Here is a 21,791-nt window from a genome sequence, read left to right as displayed (position 1 = left end):
GCCCCCCCCCGCCGCTGGGGGGGGCGGGGGGGGGGGGGGGGGGGCTGACAGAAGCTACTGCGCCCCATCCAGACAGACCCTGGTGGGAGTCCATGCTGGTGGGACAAGGGAAGGAGGGGGGATTAAATCTCCCTCCCTCCCCCCCATTTGCTTCAGGTTGCCAATGGGGTTGGCCATGCACCCCCCCCACCTGTTATTTGAGCAGGAAGGGCAGGAGGGGGGAAAACGCCTGACAGGACTGCTCTGCCCTAGGCAGGCAGACCCCAGCTGGGGTCCCGGAGAGAGAGGGGAAGGAGGGGGGAAATAAACCCCCTCCCTGCCCCCCCTTCACCTTAGGGGGCCATGATGGGCCAGCATCTGGCTGGAGCCTAGGGTTTATCCACATTCCTCTCTCCCCACAAAAACCTAGCAAGGGCTTTTTCCTCCCCCTTTCCCCCTCCAGGCACACCTTGGCCAGGGTCCCTGCAGGCCATGGTGGGGGTTTAAACCCCTCCCCAATCATACACATGCCTGAAGGGGCCTTACCACACCCCCTCCCTCAGCTCATACCCAGTTCCCCCAACCTGGCCACTGCGGAAGGAAAGGGAGGCCTTGCTCTAGCCCCCTCAGCTTCTAGCCTGAGCCACTACAGGTATATGCCTGCATTTCCAGAATCAAAAATGAATGCATATTCACTTGCAAATCAGTTCAATGTACACAGTTTAAACTAACCTGCAAAGATTGAATCAATTCAGGCTCATGCTTTTTGAATGTCTATACTTAGTTATAGAACCAAATGAAGCCCACCTGCTTGAACCCACTTATCCAGGCTGCAGAGGTCCTTCAGGAATCCTGTCCAGTTCCACATTCACTTTTCAATGTAGGTCTGAGCATCAGTGGTATGTGTTAGACCACCAAGGTCACCATAGATAAAGAATGGATGCACACAGGAAATTAGAGAGGCTGTGAGAGTGCAATTTGTTTTATTGCAGGAAGGAGAATTATACTTTTCAGACCAAAGTGTTAAGCAGAGTCTTCAGGCAGTTTCCAAAGAAAGCCAGGGAGGTTTTTTGAAGTATAGCTGGAGAAGAAATTATCACGTGCTTGAGGACAGACAGGAAAGGAGAAGAAAAAGAAGCTGGACAATAAAGAAGGCCAGAGACTGCACAGGAAAGAAGGAAGGAAGCAATGGTATGGGACACATACAGCTGAGTAATTCAGTGAAGCCTGTCAAGGAGAGTTTTCACTTGATTCCAAAATGTACAGGAACCTGGGAGGGAATTCTAATGAAGCAATAATGTATTCTGACTTGCAGGCTTCCCCCTCCATTTTGAATGGACTTTGAGAGTTAGGGCAAACAAAGGGAAAAAATGTAACTGAAACAACACATGATTAATGCGGTCAAAAAAGAAACACTTCCTGCATTCAGCATTGAGGTGGCAGACACAGATTACTGTCACTTCACAGGTTTGGGAGACACAGAAGAGATAAAGACGACAGTTCAAGGGTGAATTGCTGGACTTGTTTCTCATGGGGGCTTTAATTATCAGGACATCTGCTGGGAGAAAAACACAGCAGTACAAAAGCAGCCCAGCATGTTCTTGGATTGTTCTGGGGATAATTTTTTGATACAGAAGGTAGAGGGGCCAACCAATGCAGAAGCTCTTCTTGACTAAGTGCTCACAAACAGGGGAATTGGTTGAGAATGTAAAGGCGAGAGGTAACCTGTGTGACAATGACCACAAAATAACAGCATACTAGATCCTAAGAGGAGGAAGGAAGAATAAGAATGCTGGGCTTCAGAAAAGCAGATTTAGCAAACTCAGGGAACTGATGTATAGAATCCCCTAGGAGGAGATGGAAACTGGACTGGGTGACCTGGTGAAGTCTCTTCCAGCCCTACTTTCCTATGATTCTAAGGCTAAGTACAGAGAGACAAAAAGCTCAAGGCTCAATTGATTCAGCCTTCACAGTTTAGTCTAAGCTGCATGGATTGAACCAATAAGGAAATGAACACACATTCACTTCTGAATCGGGAAATGCAGCCACATGCCTGCAGTGGCTCAAGGCAGATGCCAGGGGGTGCTAGAGCATACCTGCCAACCACTGCCAAAGGGGAGGGAAGAGAAAAAGCCCTGCTGGAGCAGAAGGGGCATGGCCATGACCCAGCCCATGCTCCGCCAGAGCGGGGGGTGGAGGGGGGAGGAAAGAGGTAGTGGCATTGAATTCAAAAAAGCTTGAACAGGAATAGTTTTCTCTGAAAAACTGTAAAATGAAGAGCTATAAATGCAGCCTGGGCTGTGTGTTTGCTTATGCTTCCTGCTGCCCCCAAAGTCTCTGGGATTTGCAGTCCACAATCACAATAGCAGGACTGTGCAGGGTTGCTCGTCACTTCTTTTTCCTTCTTCCAGGTGCCTCTGAGACTGTAGTCCACAGTCACAGCCAGGACTAAATTTTAGCACGGAAAGGTAGCTCTGTACTTAGAGGAAGGTGAATTTAATCCCCCTCCCTGGCCCCAGACCCCAGCTGGGGTTTGCCTGGGCAGGCTGGGGCACAGTGAGCCAGCCAGTGAGGCCAGTGAGCCACCCCTCACTGCTCCAGCTAGGGAGCAGAGGGGCAGGGCCAGTCCTGCTCTCTGGAACAGACAGCACAGCCCAGCCCAGGGCTGAAGAGCATGCTGGGATGCTGGGGGACTCTGATGTAACTTAAACCAGGATGGGGTCTGGGACAGAAGTTTCATAAACTGGTTTGACCTAAATCAGTTAAGTCTGATACTACATTCATCAAGGTTTATCTTAAACCACTTTTGGCCATTTTGAAACTGGTTTATGTGCACTGAACTTCTGTTCTGTTACAGGTTTAAACCAGTTTCTGATCACTTAAGCTGGTTTATGTGCAACTCTGTCCCTAGCCTAAGTGACAGGTGTTACAGTTCACCTGAATGAGATTAGCATCTAAAGCCAAACTTGATGTGGTTGAGTTTTCCCTGAGGCTGCCCATCTTAACAACCAGTAGGGTACTTGTTTTGTTTATGCAGAGCTGGAAACACCAGAAGTTGATGAAATATTTGACTATTTGAATTCAGAAAGAAATGGGCCAGCTTAGGTTGATGAGATAACAGCCAAGAATATATTCTGAAGAAGGACTGTAGCAGATATTCATATTCAGTGAGCAATACTCCTGTAAGTCATGGAAAAGGATTTACTAAACTATTGGATAGGTAGGACTGGGCAGAAGACCAAAATCACTGGGATCCTACTGAACTTTACCGCATGATCAGAAGAGATGGCATGATTGTCAGTATGGAGATTGAAAAAGAAGGATAGCAAAGACAAAGGACTAGATGATCTGGACTCTATCCCCATGTCAAACACGGACATATGGTGTTCATTCAAGTAGTGACTACAAACTATATTATACTGTACAGAATCAGGCCATTATTGTTTACACTGACCAGACAGTGGTGCCAAATATTTTGTGTGTTTTGACTACAGGGGTTATATGCAGGAAAGACAAAATTAATTCACTGAATAACGAGTAGGCTCTGTGGTACTGTGACTACTAAAGGAAATTAAAGCCCTGATCAAGCCAATTAAGCACGTAAAAACCTTTAAGCCTCTTTGAAGTCAATTGTGCTCATGCCTTAGTCAGTGCTCATTTAAAACTACGTTTCTGTGATTTGTTGTATTGTGGTCCATACAAAGGTGTTAAGCCAGATGCTATAAAATGTCCTTTCATAGCATCCAAAGTATGTTTTGCCTATGAAAGCTCATGCCTCTCTGAACCAGTTAGCCTCTGCAGTGTCAGCCTGCCCTACCTTCTGAAGAATAAGGTGAAATAAGATAAAATATGGTAAAAAGAACATAAAATAGGATCTTGCAATTTGTCTTTGTTGAAGCTATTCTACAAATGACCGTCAATGTTCGCTACCTTAAAATTAAAAATTCTTAAAACTGAACAAGCAATTTGGTCCCTAGCAATAAGCATTATTATATATTTGAATAGATATTAAATCTTCCCTGCAAATGTGCATACCTGATAGGCATTGTCCAGACAAAGTTAATTTTGTTCAATGTTCACAAATTAATACATCAAAGCAGGTTAAGAGAATAAGAATATTTGTACTTATTCACCATTCTGAATCTATATGCTTATACACCATTCTAAATTAAGATATCGTGCCAAGAAATAAGAAAGAATTAATTTTCTGTTGAATAAAGGTATAGGCCGCTTTCCAATGAAATCACTTATTTCTCAACTATAGTGCAAATCAAATTACAAAAGTCCTAGTTCAGAGCCAATATTTTTCATGGATTTAATTGTAACTGACAGATATATAACCTTTACAAAATTGGTTTACTGTGGTTGGCTCTCACAACCCCTTCATATACTGCCACCACAAGTATATGGCAAATTTATATGCAAAATTCCTATGCTAGCATAGAGTATCTAGATCCCTTGAGAGAACCTTTAAAAAAAAGTCACTTCTATATTGTACTCTATTAAGGAAGAATTGATTCGCTATTCCCAGATGACACTAACAAAACCATTTCATTTTTGAAGGTGGGAACAAAGTAGAAGAAAATGAGTATCTTTATATAATTTTCCACATTTTGTTTAATCTGTTCTGGGTATTTCAGCAAGGATGCATGTGTCATGGATTAGACAGAACTGTGTATGTGCACTAAAGACTTTTTAGTACAATATATGATTTATATTGGAAATAACGCTCTAGTCATTAGGAAACAAGCAGTAATAAACATGACAAAATTAAGTACCTATTTGTTATCCATCATCAAACTATTGTAAGAGCCGGTAAGTGGTGCACACACTGCACTTAAGGAAAGTCTATATCATCAATAAATCATATTAGTGGTACCGGTACCTTGTCTAAGGCATGGAAAAAATATAAATGAAAATAAGTGTCTAAAATAAAAAATAAAGATAAGTATATGCCTTGCCAAGAAACCAGTTTGGTAATTCAAGTCCTTTCTAAATGCTCTACTCCAATTGTCTCATACAGAAGGCTCTGTCATTCTAACATAAAAAATTGACAGAATCTTTGGAAGAGACAAGCACTTAAAGTTGCTCTTGTAAGTGATGCAGTATTATAAAGAGTGTATTCAATATAACCCCAGAAAAAAAAATTTTGCATGAAAAAGGCTTCCTACCACACTAAAGAAAAAGAGCAAATTAGAATGCTACACAGCAACCCCTGTAAAAAGGGTGTCTTTTTTAATACCACAATATGATAAATTATCTTAAGTAGCACATTAATGTCAGAAATTGAGCATAATCTAACTTCTTTCCAGTGACAATATTAAATGGCTTTCAGACATCTTTCCCACTATTCTGACATTAAATTTAATAACACCCAGTGAGACCACAAAAATGATTCAGTTAAAAGAATCATACTGCATTGGATCATTGCCTTTTAAGCAGGATTCAGCTAAATGATTTGGACTCTTGGTGTTTTTCGCACATTCATGGGAAGGTATATAATTTGCTACGTAACATTTATCAATAGTGAGTGAAGTTCTTTTCAACATACACTGTGCCACTGGCCATAGGCTTTGTCTGCCTGGGAGACAGATAATTGCTGATTTTACTAAACAAGTTCCTAAAGAAACCTTTCAGTTCTAACTTGAAAAGTTTAAACTTCCTCCACTGGCATCATTGAAAATTCCAGACATTTGTGAGCATCTATGGTAGGACAGAAAATGATCCCATCTTGATAGAGAAATGCATTGAACCATCTCTCTATTCAAAACGCTTAGATAAAAAAAATCAGGAATGTACATTATGAGGCAGATTTACATGTACCAGCTGAAACTCTGAAGACTGGAGAGTGGGATTGGACTCTAAGGTAACCCTGTAATTCTATGAATCAGTGTGGGGTTTTTTTTTAAATGCTTGAAATTTGTTTTAACAAACAACTTACAGCAAATACAGTCACATCCAAATGAAAGGCCATATGTTGCCATTAGCGCACAGCAGAATTTATGGTGACATGAATGGGAACAATGCTGTTAGGTTGAAAGCAAATTTGATTTCTTGCTCCAAAATTTGAAGCAGCCTCTAACTTCACCTCTAAACTCAGTGAACATTGCTTACCCCAAAATCTGAGTTCCTCCCCCATTTCACCCACCTATAGATTAATAGCTTCATCACTAAACCCTCAGGGTTTGAGGAACACAAGAGGTTAAACATCTTCCCCTTTCCTGAAACTCCATCAAGCCTACTGGAACAAGACCCTGCTCAAAAAGGAATGATGGAACAAGGATTTAGACTCTATAAAACACTGACGGTAAATACAGGAAACCTGGGGTAGACATCCAAACCTGATTCAGCAAGGCACTTCCACAAATACTGAAATTAAGTGCGTTTTTAATCCCATTGACTTCTGCCCCTGTTTAGAAAAGCATCTTTATCCAGTATAGTACTTAAAAACATATTCTTAAATCTGAAGCGAATGAATGGGACTTCATCCCCGTCTGCATTGAGGCCTTGGCCACCAGAGACTTTCCTTGCTAGGGATGATAGAACATATGGGTCCACTTGAGAAGTGCATGATTAAGCAATGAATTTATATTCCAAATATTGATCTTAAAATGATCTCTTTAAAAACAAAATGCTTTGCCACTCTAGGTACTTTTCTAGAAATGTCAGTAAAAAGGCTAACATAAGCTGTTACTACCTTATGGCATTGCTTCAGCCTTCTACAGTTTTGATGTTTAAAGAGCTAACCTTTCTCTAGCTCAATCACAGTACTCACTTTCATCTGACAAGGTAATTTAGAGATATATACACAGGGGGAAAATTCTTGCAAGTTGTACTATGTTTCTTTAGTTCTTTCTGTCCTTTATCTTTTTTTTTAAGTTATAATCTCAGAAGGAAAAAAGTATTAAGGAAAATACAATGAATGACTGTTATTTAGTCATTACAGGTCTGATTCAATGAAGAATATAAATTTAGATTCTACCCTGGTACCCAGCTGATTCTTCCTGCCTTCTACATCACAGATGCACATCTGCTTTTATAGGTAATAAAACGTTTCTTCAAAATTCAGAGTCTCACGGTAACTGCATAACTGAACTTACTATGGGGACTGGCCTAAAATTCGTCATTATGGCAAGGGTATCAAACTTACCTGGGGCCCCAGGCCAGATCTGGACTGCAAGGCTCCTCTCAGGCTAGATCTAGCCTGGGGTAGCTGTCTTGGCCACCATGGCAGTGGCAGCAAAGGTAGCAAGGGTCTGGGGACAGAGGTCTGCTGGCGGCAGTGAGTCTGAGGAAGGAGTCCAGGGGCAGCAGTGGCAAGTCAAGTTCACCACCAACAGCCATAATCAGTGGGACCAAAGCGCCCCAAATCCCATGGCAGGTCATGCCTCCCAACTTCCAGTGGCCTGCTAGTAGCTCAGTAGGCCAGATACAGCAGCTCTGTGGGCCAGATCCAGCCTGCAGGCCATGTTTGACACCCCTGCACTATGGCAATGTCTGGCCTGGTCTATAGTAGGAGATAGGTCCACGGGGTCTGCAGAACTTACGTAGCCGAGCTAGTACTAAAATACTTTAGAAGGGTGACAGGTGGCATAAGGTTATTGATGAGGTATAAAACCAAGGCTCTGACCACCTGATGTCATTACAAGGTAAGGGATGGTTTAGCCAGGCCAAATCAATAGTTACAATAAGCCAAATTCATCTCTGATTTAACCCGCTTCATTGATCCATGAAGAAATCTGTCCCATTTTCCAGCTCAGAAGTTCACCTTCATTGCACAGTGAGGGCTGTTTTCTTTTCTGTTTTTTTGTTTGTTTGTTGTTTTTTTTAAAGAGGCTATTCCTGAACCTACGGAGGTCAACAGGAGTCCTACAGACCCTTGGTTACATTCTGACATGCATCTCACACTGAGCTTGAGCAGAAACCATTGAGGAATAAAAACCTTCCAGTCAAGACTAACTAGATGAGACAAAACAACACTAAACTGGAGGCTGGGAAGAAAAGTGCTGACTTAGCAGCTCTCTAACCCAAAGGCACTTCTATCAGCAAGGAAGCCACATACTCTGATGACCCCAGAACAATAAAAAGAACAAAACAAGGAGGGAGCCAGCCACAAGCACAGATGCTTCAGTAGGGAAAAATACAGCCCAGAGTCCAGTTTCTGGGTCTTGTGGCTGCCAAGCATGTCCCATGTGTGAACAGACTCTGTTATTATTGACCAGACAGCAAGAAAAAATGGAGGAAAACAGGATTCTTGCTCATCATTTAAGTACAATGGTGACAAAAGGAGACGGGACTCAAGTTAACAGTGAAGTTACATGCATCTGCCAACTTCTGCTGTTTGCTCTGTTTGTTAACTGCAATGGTGTTTAAAGCAATGAAGGAGAAACAAGTGGTTATTTATTCCCATTACTGTCATCATCACCAGGAAATTGTATCTATCTGAGTCTCTATCAGCCAGTCAGAGTGGTAGCAGGTGAAGGGGAAAATATAAAGGAAGAGTAATGAGCACAATGGGATAAATGCCAGCAAAGGGCACTTGTTCATTATCATTCTTTTATGGGGAACAAGGTAGAAATGTCCAGTAATATAAGATACATACACCCACGTGCTAATCTTTTCCTTTGGCCAATAAGTATCAGCATTAAGCTAAACAAGACACCCTTTATACATGAGCATAGCTTTTACAATCAGCTGAGGGATCTAAAATGAAGAAAACTGCAAATTTTATTTCTTTAGAAGGCATGTGTGATCAAGTCCTTTAAGGTGAGCAGAAGCTGCTCCTCCTGTGTACCTGTGAGCTAAAAGGGCATGGTGTCTTTCTAAGGCACAATGCTTCACAGTGCTCTCACAAAAAACAATGCAGTTCCTCACCAGCAGTAATACGGTGACGGGTCTATGTGCCACAACTTAGCTCTAAGGTCTGTAATGCCTCCAGGACCACTGCTGAGAAGCAAGCACACTCACTCCCACTCAACATATGCCAAAGCCCCCAAATGAGGCCACATAGCTGGTTTAGAGCAGCCTGAGTGCTCTGTCTCAGGCATGCTTCATGGTGCACACTCAGGGGCTCTCCAAATTGATTGATTTCTGGGCTGCCTCATTTCTGGGATGCAAGACATGCTAAGCATCAGCAGTGCTGTAGCAAGGGGAGGAAAAGAGGAGTGAGCCCCGGGTGCCAAAGCGAAGGGGCACCAACAGGCACTGGCCAGCTGAGGCAAGGCACAGGACAGAGCTGCAAGCGGCTTGTCTGGGGGGAGCGCGGGGACAGAGGAAGGGAGGCTCCCACCACTGCCTGCACTCCTGTGCAACCACGGGGGAGCGTGTGCCCCCTGGATCCGTGAGTATGGCAAGGGTGGGCTGCCGCTGCGGGCTTTGCCCCAGGCATCAAACTTCACTGCTATGGCACTGCTAAACATGGCAGAGTGGGCAGAGCCTGTTCCTTGGCACTGGTGTAAACCTAGCTTAAATTTTCACAAGAAGAATGGGCAGATATAGCAAGCAGGACATGCTGCAAGCACTCATGTGGAAACAGTGTCTCTTACTTAATCTTCCCTTCCCTCAGCAGTGGCTTTCAGCTAAGGGTTACTAAACTCACCATGAGTCTATTGTAATCAAAAATCCATCTGAGATCTTCGCTCCAAACGTATGGAAAAATGCAGGCAGAAACATATTTTCATTTGTACATTTCCAGCTTCTTAAAAAGCCTGTCACACAAAAGGGCAAAGACTCCCTTCCCTTCCATTTAGCATAAATATGCTAGCATGAACCTTCATCTCCCTCAGCTCACTGATTTAACAGAAAAGTGCACAACAGTGTGTCATTTAAAGGTATTTAGGCTGACAAATTCTTTATGTTAATGTTGATTTGTATGGTTACCTGAGTTGCATATTTTAACTCTCCTGTGCACATTAGCTACTTTAGTTCCATTTTGAAATGTTCATCTCTTATAACCTTTGTAAATAAGTATTCAGATGCTGTAGCTTGCTATTAAAAGGTGATAAATATGAATAAAGCTTGAAATAGTTCTGTTAAGTTTTAACTGGTTTTAAGTAAGATTAAGCACAAAATTTACAGTTAAGCCTTCTCCCCAACTTTATTTCTTTTTTTATTTGACTTCAGCAGAGTAACTCCAGATGTCCACTGAGTTGGGTGGGAAGGAAATCAGGACCTCTTGGAAATGATCCTTTTATCCACAGCAAAGATACAGTACCAGCAAGAATTGTTCAAGCTTCCCTGCACAGTCTCTGGCCAGTGTAGTAACCCTGTCCACAGCAGCCACTCTTTGCTTTAGATGTGAGATCCATGTGACAGCCCATCTGCTCTCTCACTAGCAGCAATATCAACTGGCTTTTATGGAGCTGACACTGGAATCTGGACTGAGATGCCAAACACATTTACATGGGTCACCTGAGACACTTCCCAAGTCAGATAAGAACAATTTGAACCCATATTTAAACAGGTGTGCAAGCCTGCTCTACGCTGCAAGCTTACAGCCCTTCTCAAGCGATCTAGAAAACTGTCAAGAGATGGAGATGTGGTATTACCTTTCCAATGCCAGGGTTGTCCTTGATTTTTGACACAGCTCTCAGAAGGCATGGTGGTGCTGGGGGAGGACATAACTGCAGTATGCCACTAAAATTGGTAGCATAGATAGAGAAGTCATGGGAGTGTGGCAGGGGCGGGTGGTACTTCTTTCTCTTTGAGGACAGGTTAAGCTTCTGTGCTGCTCTGTACAAAATAATATCAAGAAAGGACAATGTTACTATGTGCTAAATACAATCTGGACCACTAAAACAGATGTTCGTTGTCATCACTGCCCGTTTAACAAATCAAGTCATTTCATTCTAATCAGATTTCATAAGGACACACCATCAGGAGACTAATAGAAGGAAATATGGGTAGAAATAAGGCTGGCAAGATATTCAGTTAATTCTTCCCCCAACAGAGTTTCAATTATAGTCTAACTTTTTTTTTTTTTCCCCAACAGCTTGGCAGCTGCGCCAAGACTTCCAAAATCTCATTGACATCATAAAAGCTAAAATCATCCCCTTGTCACTAACAGGACCAGATGGGCTTTGCTGGTGATAACATTTATGAAAGTGATGTTTTGTATTCTAACAAGTTACCCAACACAGAGAAATGACATTCCCATACACCACAAATCAACTGAGCGCAGAACTCCCCATTGTTGGCTGCAATGAAAACTGTTAGATAACAGAGAATCCCTTCAAGACAGATTGGGTTTTTTTCCCCCCCCTTAATTCCATTCTTCCACATTAAAAGGAAAATCTGTTAGAGACATGCTTTAATGTTCTAAATGATAGTGATCCTGCTTTTGAAATGTAGAATTTCAAAACACAGAAGATGAAGAAAAAATTTAAAACGTACAATTAAAATTGTGACTTTGTTCTTTGTGAATAAGAATGGGATTAGAAGCAAGGTTTCTGCTAATCTGTGATGACTGCACCCAACGGAATATCAAGAAACAAAAATAAAAACTAGGCTCTGCAAATACCCACAGACAGTCAGAAAAATCACCCTGTACACTTCAGCAGGAGATAATATATATTCATGTGCATATTCTAAATGCTTCAGGGGCGAAATCTCAGTTTCTTTGAAGGCAATGTGAGTTTTGCCACAGACTTCAGCAGAACCATGATTCTACCTGGGGACTTCTGCTCTTTCTGAATATTCAGGAAAGGCATTTTTGGACAGTTTATACACAAATGAAACATGAAACATCTTGAATAAAAAGTGTGGGCTCCAATCCAAAGTCCATCAATGGACAGCACATTGAAACACAGGCTGCAAAATGCCAAGAGAAGCTAAATTTGACGCATTTTCATGACCATCTATAGTGCTATTAAGATTAAAATAAGCACAGATTCAAAATGTGACAGTGCTGAGCTTTGGGTTGATCTTACTGACATTCCACTGTAGTCAATGGGAGCTCTGAAGCTGGGCCATTCCTCTGGTTTGGGCCCATAGTACAGAAGCTTTTCACTCTAGATGCATCATCCTATGAGTGTGTGAGTGTTACATACTTTACACTTGTATGCAACCTTTTACCCAGGCATCTCAAAGCATTTAACAAATGTTAGGCCTGCCAACCTGCCTGTGAAGTTAGGAAGATTAAATCTGGTGTTAATTTGGGAAAGCACTGAGAATTTAAGGGACAGATTTTATCCAGAACTTTGCCAGGGGCTGGAACAACTCTCATACAATCAAAGTTAAACAGCAAGTCAATAGCAAAATCAGGATGCAGAACCCAGGTCTCCAAATTCCCATATTCTGTAGCTCCAGTGCAGCTTCTATTGATCAAGTCTTGGTTGGCTGTGCATGTGACTCGTGCCACTAAAATCCCATTCACCTCTGAAAACGCACATCTAAATTCATATAGGATGAGAGACAAACAGGTTGTACCACTTCACATCAGTGGCTCTATTCAGCATAATTTACTTAACAATATTTAACAGTATTTGTTAAATACAGTAGATGGTTGTACTGTAGTACTCCCACTGTAGTACTCTAGTCAGCATTGCTTTTTATATCCAATTAGTAGTTGTAGTTACTAAAAATACACATTTAATCATCTTGTTGACAAATATAGAAGATCGCATTTACTTCTTTGTTTTCATGCAATGATCCACTGCTGAAAAGCTAAAAACAGATCTGAAAAAAAAAAACCCTCTTCAAAGTACAATCAAGATGCACATGAAATCCTGATGAAATAATTATTGTTTCAGTAAGGTACACTGCAGGATTCCCCTGGGCAACCTATGTGAAGGAGGACAGGTTACATTTCAGACAGGTTACCTCGCAGTGGCGCGCACACTGTACATCTCCAGCTGGGACAGCAGCACACCTTAGCTCGGACCCTTAAGTGTCCGAGTACTGATACAACAGGCTCTTAGGAAGAGAATGCATGACACGTCAGGAATTTTGGCAAGAGGACCTCTCAAGTCCACAGGGGGGTGACAGCAGATTGGAAAAGAGCATGAATTTGGAGAGCTTTTGCAGAAGATAATAGGAATTACCATATAGCGAGCAACAGCCAATTGCAGTACTAATTATTTTAAGTGTTTATACAGAATATTTTCCCAATATAAGTGTTTATACAGGGTATTTTCACGGTATTGGTGTGGCTGTGCACAAGAATCACCATGCCCAACACAGAAATGCTTCTCCTAGCTTAGCTTCTCCCGACTTTGCTTTTGCTTTTCCTGACCCCAACCTCAGATCTTCCCTAGAACTAGGCACTGGCTCCCTGACCCCTGGTTTCTGATCTCTCGGTCCAATCTGGATTACATCTCTTGTATTTCTCCTCAGCCTTCCTAGAATTTAGTCCCCTTGGCCTCAGTCCTCCAACCTGGACTCTAGTTTGGTGCTCTGGTAATCTGCACTTCCACATTGCTGACTTTGGGGTTTACCCATAGACCTGGTTGCCTTCGTTCCAGCCAAACCCTCACAGGCTCTCTCTATCCTCATGTTGCACTTTTCAGATGCAATTTATGCCTGAAAAATTACTGAGACTCATGCCAAAGGAGAGCTCTAGCTTTTGAAGGCTGCATCCTGTCTTTATCTACTGAGGCACAACAGTCTACTGAATAAAGTACAGGGATGGAAATTAGAAGAAATGAATTCTTAGTTTCTCCAGTGAGTTGTGGTGTAACCTTTGGTGAACTGCTCTGACTCTACAGCTCTGACTCCCCCCTTAAGAAAATAGGGACAAAGATGTAAGTACTCTTTGTGCTATGATATCTCTGGATGCAATATTACATAAAGGCAAAGTATTGTAATGATCTATTTTACTGATGTGAGGAGTTTTACTGTAAAATGATACTCACACACTACCCCCATCTATTTCCAACAACTTGCATTGCTTCTGTAGTCCTCTAACAAGAATTCTTGCAATGGAACTAAGCCGTGGACTCTGCTCTCAGGCCTCGCTCTCCTTCTAATTAAAGCATCTGAGACAGTGGTGTATATTATTTTTCCCCCTAGCTGTGAGATCTACTGCCTGCATTTTGCTTAACTCTTTTCATCTTTAATAGAAGTTGTCTTTTAAGATACTCTGGAGAGTTCTTTCCTCATAGCTAGGTGTCATGGTAGAAAATAAAACTAATATATGGTACATGCAGGAGTACTCAAATATCAAGTGACAAGGGACAGTCTAACCTGTTCTTTCCTCCACACAATTTAAAAGATTGCTAAGTTTTCTGCCAAGCACCGACAACACTAGCAGGCAAAAGCCTGGGAAGATCAATTAGCTAATGCTCAGCACCTGGGGCACATGTCCGCACAATAAGTGCATCAACCAACCATATCTGTTAAAAGAAACGCACATTGCACCCATGAAGTTAACGTGTCATTTCAGGTATCTAAGCTGTATAATCAAAGCTCTGCACCAAGTCTTTAAGTTTATATTACCCTTAAACATTAAAGCTATTTAAAGTAAACACTGTAAGTACTATCAATACAATGTATCCCTACTCCACAAAAAGCAACCCAGAATGGTGGCTTTATGCAAGGTCTGTCATTTGAATTTTCCTAAGTGTTCTGCAAATATTTATCAAGCTTCAGAAAACTGTAAAGAAAGTACTGTCCTATATCTCATGTAAATGGGTAATCTGAGGCAAGGCAAGTTTAAGTGACATGACCATGGTTGCAGAGCAAATCAATGGCAGTCAAAAACAGAACTCTGGATTATGGACTCTTGTAGCTGATTTTTGTCAGCATTGATTCATTACTAAAGACATACCTCAGTACTAATCATGACACCTTTTTTTAGGCAGAGCTTTATCATTCTGTTTTCAAGTTATTTTTATTCTACCTCCGCACATTATTATTTGTACCCTGGTACAAATAATGTCTACAGGCCACAGCATAGTAACAAGACCCAAGAAAAAATTGGTCCAGATCTTAAGCAAATCATATTGTGAGATCTTCATATCCAGGGTTTGGTTTGGCCAGTATTGATATTTAGAGAGAGACTTTGACCTGGCTTCTGAACTCACTATGAAGCTTGGAGAGTTGTGGATAAAGGACTCTATTACTATCTTCACAATGACAATACCCGCTTGGCCTTTCCCAATTCCCATCTAGAAATGCCAGTGCCCACAAAGCGATCACAACCAGTTTAACAACTTCTTCCCACTACAACCCAACTTGAAAGGAAGCACTAGGAAAAGTCACAGAACTTGTCATTGTATCTGCAGTTCCAGTTATTGTTTCCTTAATTGCTTGTCAATAGAGACAACGAATAGACGGATGTCCTACAATACACCCTCTAGCAGCCTGCCCTGAACTTCCTGCAGCGCATAACATAAACTTTGTTGGCATTATTACCATGATTATTGCTATAAGTTTAGAACCACAAATCAAATACTAGGACATGGAGCACAATACCACTACACTTGCTCAAGGGAAAAAAACAACAAACAAAATAAAACAAAATAGGGCATCGATTTCAATTAAAAGATCAGACACAGAAAACAATGGTTTGTACTACTGGGCCCATCTTCCTATAACAATTTTAAACAGGACTCCAAAAATGCCTACTAGCTAACTGTGAGGCAAGGATTTCTTACAGTGATATCTTTTATTGGACCAACTATGTAGTTGGGATAAAGTTAGGCAAGCTTTCGAATGTAAAACATTCTTCGTCAGGTCTCCGATTACAGGAAGCTGTGGAAGAATGTCTTGCATTCAAAAGCTTGTCTAACTTTATCCCAACTACATGGTTGGTCCAATAAAAGATACCACCCCAAGAAATCTTTGCCTCTCACATAATTTCTGGACCATCATGGCTACAACATTATTCTTACACTCCAGTTAATTGACAGTTACCAAATTCAAGACAGCCTCCATGGACTCCTACATCAGGCTTTTTCTAGGGACAGAGCTACAAAAAACGTTAAACAAGAATCTGGATTCTCCAAAGTTTTGGGATCTCCCTCTCTTCCCCGTTTTGCATCTCACTCTCATAAATACTTGACTGCCTCCCTCCCTTGAATGTGTGGGCCAAAGCAGCCCAGTTGAATTAGTTTTAGTAAATCTTTGCCACTTTCTCCAGTGGAGAATCTGGCCCTGAAATATTACTCCTCCATGAGACTGCCCAGCCCAGGCAGTCACCAGCAATTGTACCCTCCGTGTGCTAAGTATCAGCAGGATTCTGAAGACTCTTTCATCCCAATTCCCTCCAGTTGTGGGGCCTGCATCCAGCTGATCCTTGCTTAATAACAAGTCCAATGCATGTCACTTAATGCTTACAATTAATCCAAGCTGCTGCCTGAGTGTTAACATATTAATCCATGCAACAGCAGGATGAGGTGTTTCAGCCTTCAGACCAAGAGCCATCTTACCTATTGGTGAACAATGAGACAGTTGTCTGGATGGAGATCTCTTGGGTTCTAGTCCTGTGCTCTGCTCTCTAGACCAATACAGGCCAACCCCTTTGGCAGGCATGCCACAAATTAGCCCCGCACCACCCACAAGTGCCACTCCAGTCTCCTTTCTCTGCTCTATCTGCTGCCTGTCTCCTCCCCAGTCTGCCATGTGCCACCACAGACTGTCCATGATATGTATGTAAACCAGGGGTAGGCAATTATTTTGGGCAGAGGGCTGCTTACTGAGTTTTGGCAAGCCATCAAGGGCTGCATGGCAGGAAGCCAGGAGCAGATACATATTAATTTTCTAAATATTTTAGGGGCTCCGCAGGCTGGATAGAATGGCCTGGCAGGCTACATCTGGCCCGCGGGCCGCATTTTGCCCACCCTGATGTAAACTGTAGACATCATCATTGACTGACAGAGCACACTGACCAGTTATGAATAATATGTACTTAACCTGGTATATAATCAATAAGTTTGCATTTAAATCACAAACCATAGCCTGGGAAATTAGAATAAGAATCTGTTTACCAAGCCACTAATACTAGACTAGGTCAAGAACAAATAACTGCTGTTTGGAAAAGTGTGCAACAGCAGCCAAAAGTAACAACTGGTGTTTTGCGCTTCCAGAGGAGTTGAACATAGACAGCCGGAATTCTACCGCAAGAATAATGTGCGTCTGTTAACCTGTTGTATGTTATAACTGGCCTACTTAGCAAAGTAAAAGCACTAGAACATGGCAAGTAGCATTCCCAGATGGTGAGGTAAACGAGTAAGAAGTCCTCTCTCCCACAATTGTACTTTTCACAAGGACACAGACCCCTGCTGCCTGGCATCTTTTAAGTCCACAGGAAAACGAGTTCAGTTCAGTTCCTAAAGACTCAGTAAAACAAAACAAAAAAAAATGAATAACCCCAATCAGAATATTTATTAGAATACTCCACATACAAATATTGGGTGTCAAGAAGGGGCATCTGGGGGAAGACCTCAGCAAATTCAAGACAATCTGCTGCCAGCCTGCTACCACGTTCTTCCTCCCTCCTGCATCTCCCCCAGCTGGTATAGGCGAGAATCTGTACTGTGCTTTTGCAGGGAGCTAGATAGGCATACAGACAAGTGCTTATTCTTATGCTTTGGGGTGTAATCAATAAAAGGTTGGGTTATAGACCTGTCACTTGCCTCTTTATCTGACTTAGGTGGTAGTAATGCTTTACCTGCCACGAGAGAATACAGGATCACTGGGAAATGTGATTGTAGCTTGATTTGGTATACAAAGAAAGTAATCAGTAAGGGAATTGTAACTGTCCCTGAATTCTTTGTCTAAGCTTGCAAAGAAGTCCTGATCATAGACAGGCTGTGGTCTTGTCTCTCAAAAGACCAAATGGTACCAAGTTTTTGGTAGCACCTGTGGCAGGTGCTGCAGATTGGCCACCCCTTCTCTAGACCATGTTGTCTCTCTTGTTTGTATAGTTAATCAATGGGAGTAAAGCTTTTCTCATACTATAATCTCCAGGCAGGTAAGGCACCCAAACATTTGCTTATTTGGCCTGTCAGTCAAGCATTGCCAGGAAGAACAAGCAATTAGTGTTGGTGACTGCCCTTGCTCAGCTGAGTATTTGCTATTTCACAACGAGCAAAATCAAAAGGTGGCATTTTTATAAGGGGTTCCATTACTGCAGTTTGATCAAGATTTATAAAATGTCAAAACATATTACTCATAGCTGATGTTTTGCAGAAGAACTCTCCAGCATAAGAGTAAGTCCATGCCCTGCCTCTTAGGTGAAGTAGGATAATCCTGCATTTCAGGTTTAAATTTCACTCTCTGAGTTTGAGCTGCAGCCCTCTTAATTTTCTGGTGCCATCAGGGACATTTTGAGTAATTCTAGAAACAAAGCTGGGATTTCTGTACTTAGATCTAGGATAGCAATAGGCAGCTGTTCTTCATATATTTTCCTAATCAAAAATGATGGGCCAAATTCTCAGCTGCACTAAGTATAACACGAAAAGCAAATGTTATGCTCCCCCAAGGCCTCAGTCAACTGAAGTCCAAAGCAGTCCCCTAAGTTGCTATCAAATCAGAGCTGTCCAGCTTCCAAGCAGCCAGGGGCTACATGCCCCATGAGCCACAGAAGGGAGACCCACAGCCCTTCTTGGACTCTCCCCTGCCCACCACTGCACCACACACCTACAACATGCTCCCACTGCACCATGTGACCACGACCCTCACCGCCACCAGACCACAAGCACCCACTCAACCCTCCCCACTCCAACCTCCACCATGTGCCCATGCAAGGACCCCCGAACCCCCCCCCCCCCCCAGGCATCATGTGCCCCAGACTGACCCTCAGCTCCCCTCAGTTGGACAGCCCTGCTATACATATGACGCTATCTTCACCCAACCCAAGAAATCTCTTGTGCCATGAGCAAACCTTGGTTACTGCTTTATGACAGCTTTATGGCTGCTGAGCACTGGCACTATATGATTCATGTTTCATAGTAGCAACTAGTAAAGCACTAGAATGGGTTAGTAAAGCACTGGAACAGGTTACCTAGAGAGGCTGCAGAATTTCCAATCTCCTTGGAGGTTTTTAAGACCTGCTTACACAAAGCCTTGATATGATATAGTTGGGGACAGTCCTGCTTTAAGCAGGAGTTAGACTAGATGACTCCTGAGGTCCCTTCCAATCCAAATTTTCTGTGATTCTATGACAGTTGCTGGGGCTTGCCTCCTACCTTTACTAACTCTGCTCACTGATGATGTAAAACAAACTACAAGCTGACAAATACCTTGCAGTACTTCCATACTCACTCGATGATTGCAGCCTAACAAACTGCTGAAAACCTACATACGTTAATCTTTATGTAAGCAGTTCTGTCAATGCCCGATATCAAAATGTGTCAGCTCTTGAGCTATACACAACATAGATCGCTACACACAGAAAACGTAGTTACCTCAAAACCAACAATACTACCTCAACCCTGTTGAATGAACAAACCAAGCTAAAGCAGGCAGAACTTCATCCACATTAGACAAAAACATTAGGTTTTATTGCCCAGCCTTTACTAGACATAGCATCGTGAAACAGTATGGTTCAGGAAACAGAACTTTACTCACATTTGTATTCCAAAAAGAAGAGGACTAGACATTTTTAAACTAGAAAGTAATGAAAGAGAAACAATTGCACTAACTAGCCATTCATTATAGAAGTAATTATACAAACAGAGCACTTAACATTAGCCCTGCAATCCCAGTTCCTCATACACAGAAAGAAGATAGTGCAAAGAAAACTTCTCCGGCAATAGGTTATTTGTTAATGAAGATACTAAATTCTATGTTATTTATCCAAAACAGCTGGGTATAAAAAGTAATGGTATTTTCATTGGCTGATTGGTTCAACTCACCAATGGGAGGAAAAAAGGAGGTAGGACACAATGGGAGAAGCAAAGGTCACTGCTAAGAGAAGCTCCACTATGCTACGGACAAAAAAATTGACGGACCAAAAAATGACCCATTTTTTGACAAATCCACCATTGACGGACAAAAAAAATGAAATAAATGAACTGGTCTAAACCAGTGCTTCCACGCTTCTATCCCCCCCATCTCCCCACACACCCCCAGCCTGGATAAAAGTCCACATGTTTTAACATAGGGCCTACTTTACTGAACAAAATCCAATGCTGTTTGCCCTTGTTGCTACCCTGCTCCCACCTGTCTCTCTCTTCGCCATGAACAGTTCAAAATAGATGATTACCTCACACCTGCAAGCATCTCCATGGACCCATCCAAAATTTATGCTGATTTTACCTCTGATTTTTCATCCGAGTGCTGGCATTTATACTGCCCAGAAAACAAGTTCTCAAAGGGACATTTACTTATTCCTCATATGTGCCAGTTCAATAGGCACTAACAGCATTAAATGATGCAGTGGAAGTCATGGAAGTGCAAAAGTGCCGACCACACACAAACTTTTTTTTAAATGAAGGGGGGGACTTGGAGGACCTGGTGTTGCTGCGATTAATTTAATCCAAAGTAGAAGGCAAGGTGGACTAACACAGCTAACTACCTGTCTCTAAGCCAAAGTAGTTCTGAAAACGTTCTTCACAAATGCGTAATGGACTGAAATTGTACCATCAAATTTAAAACATTACTTAGCAGGGAACTGTAATACTCCTGTTCTCCTGTCACTATATGTAGCCTAGAAAGAGCTATTATGAATGAGAGGTATTGAAAGATTTTGGACCCAAGATTCCTTGATTCAACTCCAGCAAAGACAGGCATTTTCCATACTGAAAAAGCACTTAGCACATTAGTGAAATGTATCTACCACTGCAATGTATTGCAAAAGAAGTTACCTTTGGCAATCATCTCCAATGCATTGCTAAGGGGGCATTATTGTTTGAAGCACTGTATCGGGGTGCACTACTAAGTCTGAAGAGCTGCTAAAAAGAAACTATATATGCTCTACGTTACACTTAAGACCATTTGGGGATTTATTCTCTTTGCAGTCGATTTCATTATCAGCACTTAAAATGGGTTCATTTTATGCTACTCAACTTCCTTTGAATTATTTCCCTTCAATGAGTATTAATCTTGAACTTCCACTGGGCTTCAGCAAAACCTGCACAGGGAATGCAGGGCTCAGATTCAGTGCCGTTCCACACCTGGAATACCCGCTGGGCTTCTGCAGAAGGAACCACACTGAAACTATGCTGATGGTGTATTCTTCTGTGGCGAGGCTATGTTGTCATCATGAATTATAGTAAGTGCTGTTTATCTACTATGCTATGACTAAAGGTATTTGAAATACATCTCTCCCTTTTGGGGAACATTAACAAGGGCAAACAAAGCAGCCTACATAGTACAGTGTTGCTTAAGAGTCTGCCTGCTTTGCAGTTTACACAGTGCATGTGATAAAATATCCAGTAATTCAAACTACAGCTCAACAATGAGAACCAAACATTCAAGTAAGGTGGATTTCATTGTGCCAACTGTGGAGTCTGTCAGTCAGAATAAGGCATTACAATAGTTAAATATATAATTGCATATAAGAGTCTGAAAGTCACCAATAAAGTTAAAAGAAACAGGTGCAAACTGTCAAATTACAGCTGCTGGAAAGTCCTGATTATCATTTTACCTATGGAATGCTTCCTTCTGACTGCAGCAAAACCACTGCAGCTGCCACTGCTGCTAAGCTAGGACTGGGGAAACCTAAGAAACAGGAATCAAAGAAAGGGCTGAAGTTCAGGAGTTAAAAACTCAACAAAATGAAAATTCAAAGCAGACGGGAAAGAACATGCAGCTCTTTTTAGGGGGAGAAAAAGTGCTCCTCAAAGTCAGTTCAGGGGGATGGGAGAAGGGTTGTGGATACCAGGGAAGAAAAATATATGTAGTCATTAGGTAACAAATAAATGGTGTTC

At 42.0% G+C, this 21,791-nt stretch overlaps 1 protein-coding gene across 1 annotated transcript in view; it reads right to left on the bottom strand.

Moving 5' to 3' along the window:
- The window catches only part of KIF26A (kinesin family member 26A), a 99,651-nt gene that overhangs the window by 36,479 nt on the left and 41,381 nt on the right, over nt 1-21,791 (bottom strand). Inside the window, exon 4 of the mRNA XM_014517116.2 lies at nt 10,527-10,710. Coding sequence (XP_014372602.1) covers nt 10,527-10,710 — 184 coding nt within the window. The remainder of the gene's footprint in view (nt 1-10,526; nt 10,711-21,791) is intronic.

This window comes from Alligator sinensis, unplaced genomic scaffold (assembly GCF_000455745.1).
Source record: "Alligator sinensis unplaced genomic scaffold, ASM45574v1 scaffold85_1, whole genome shotgun sequence".
Classification (NCBI taxonomy): domain Eukaryota; kingdom Metazoa; phylum Chordata; order Crocodylia; family Alligatoridae; genus Alligator; species Alligator sinensis.
This window is presented reverse-complemented; position numbering and strand designations above follow the sequence as displayed.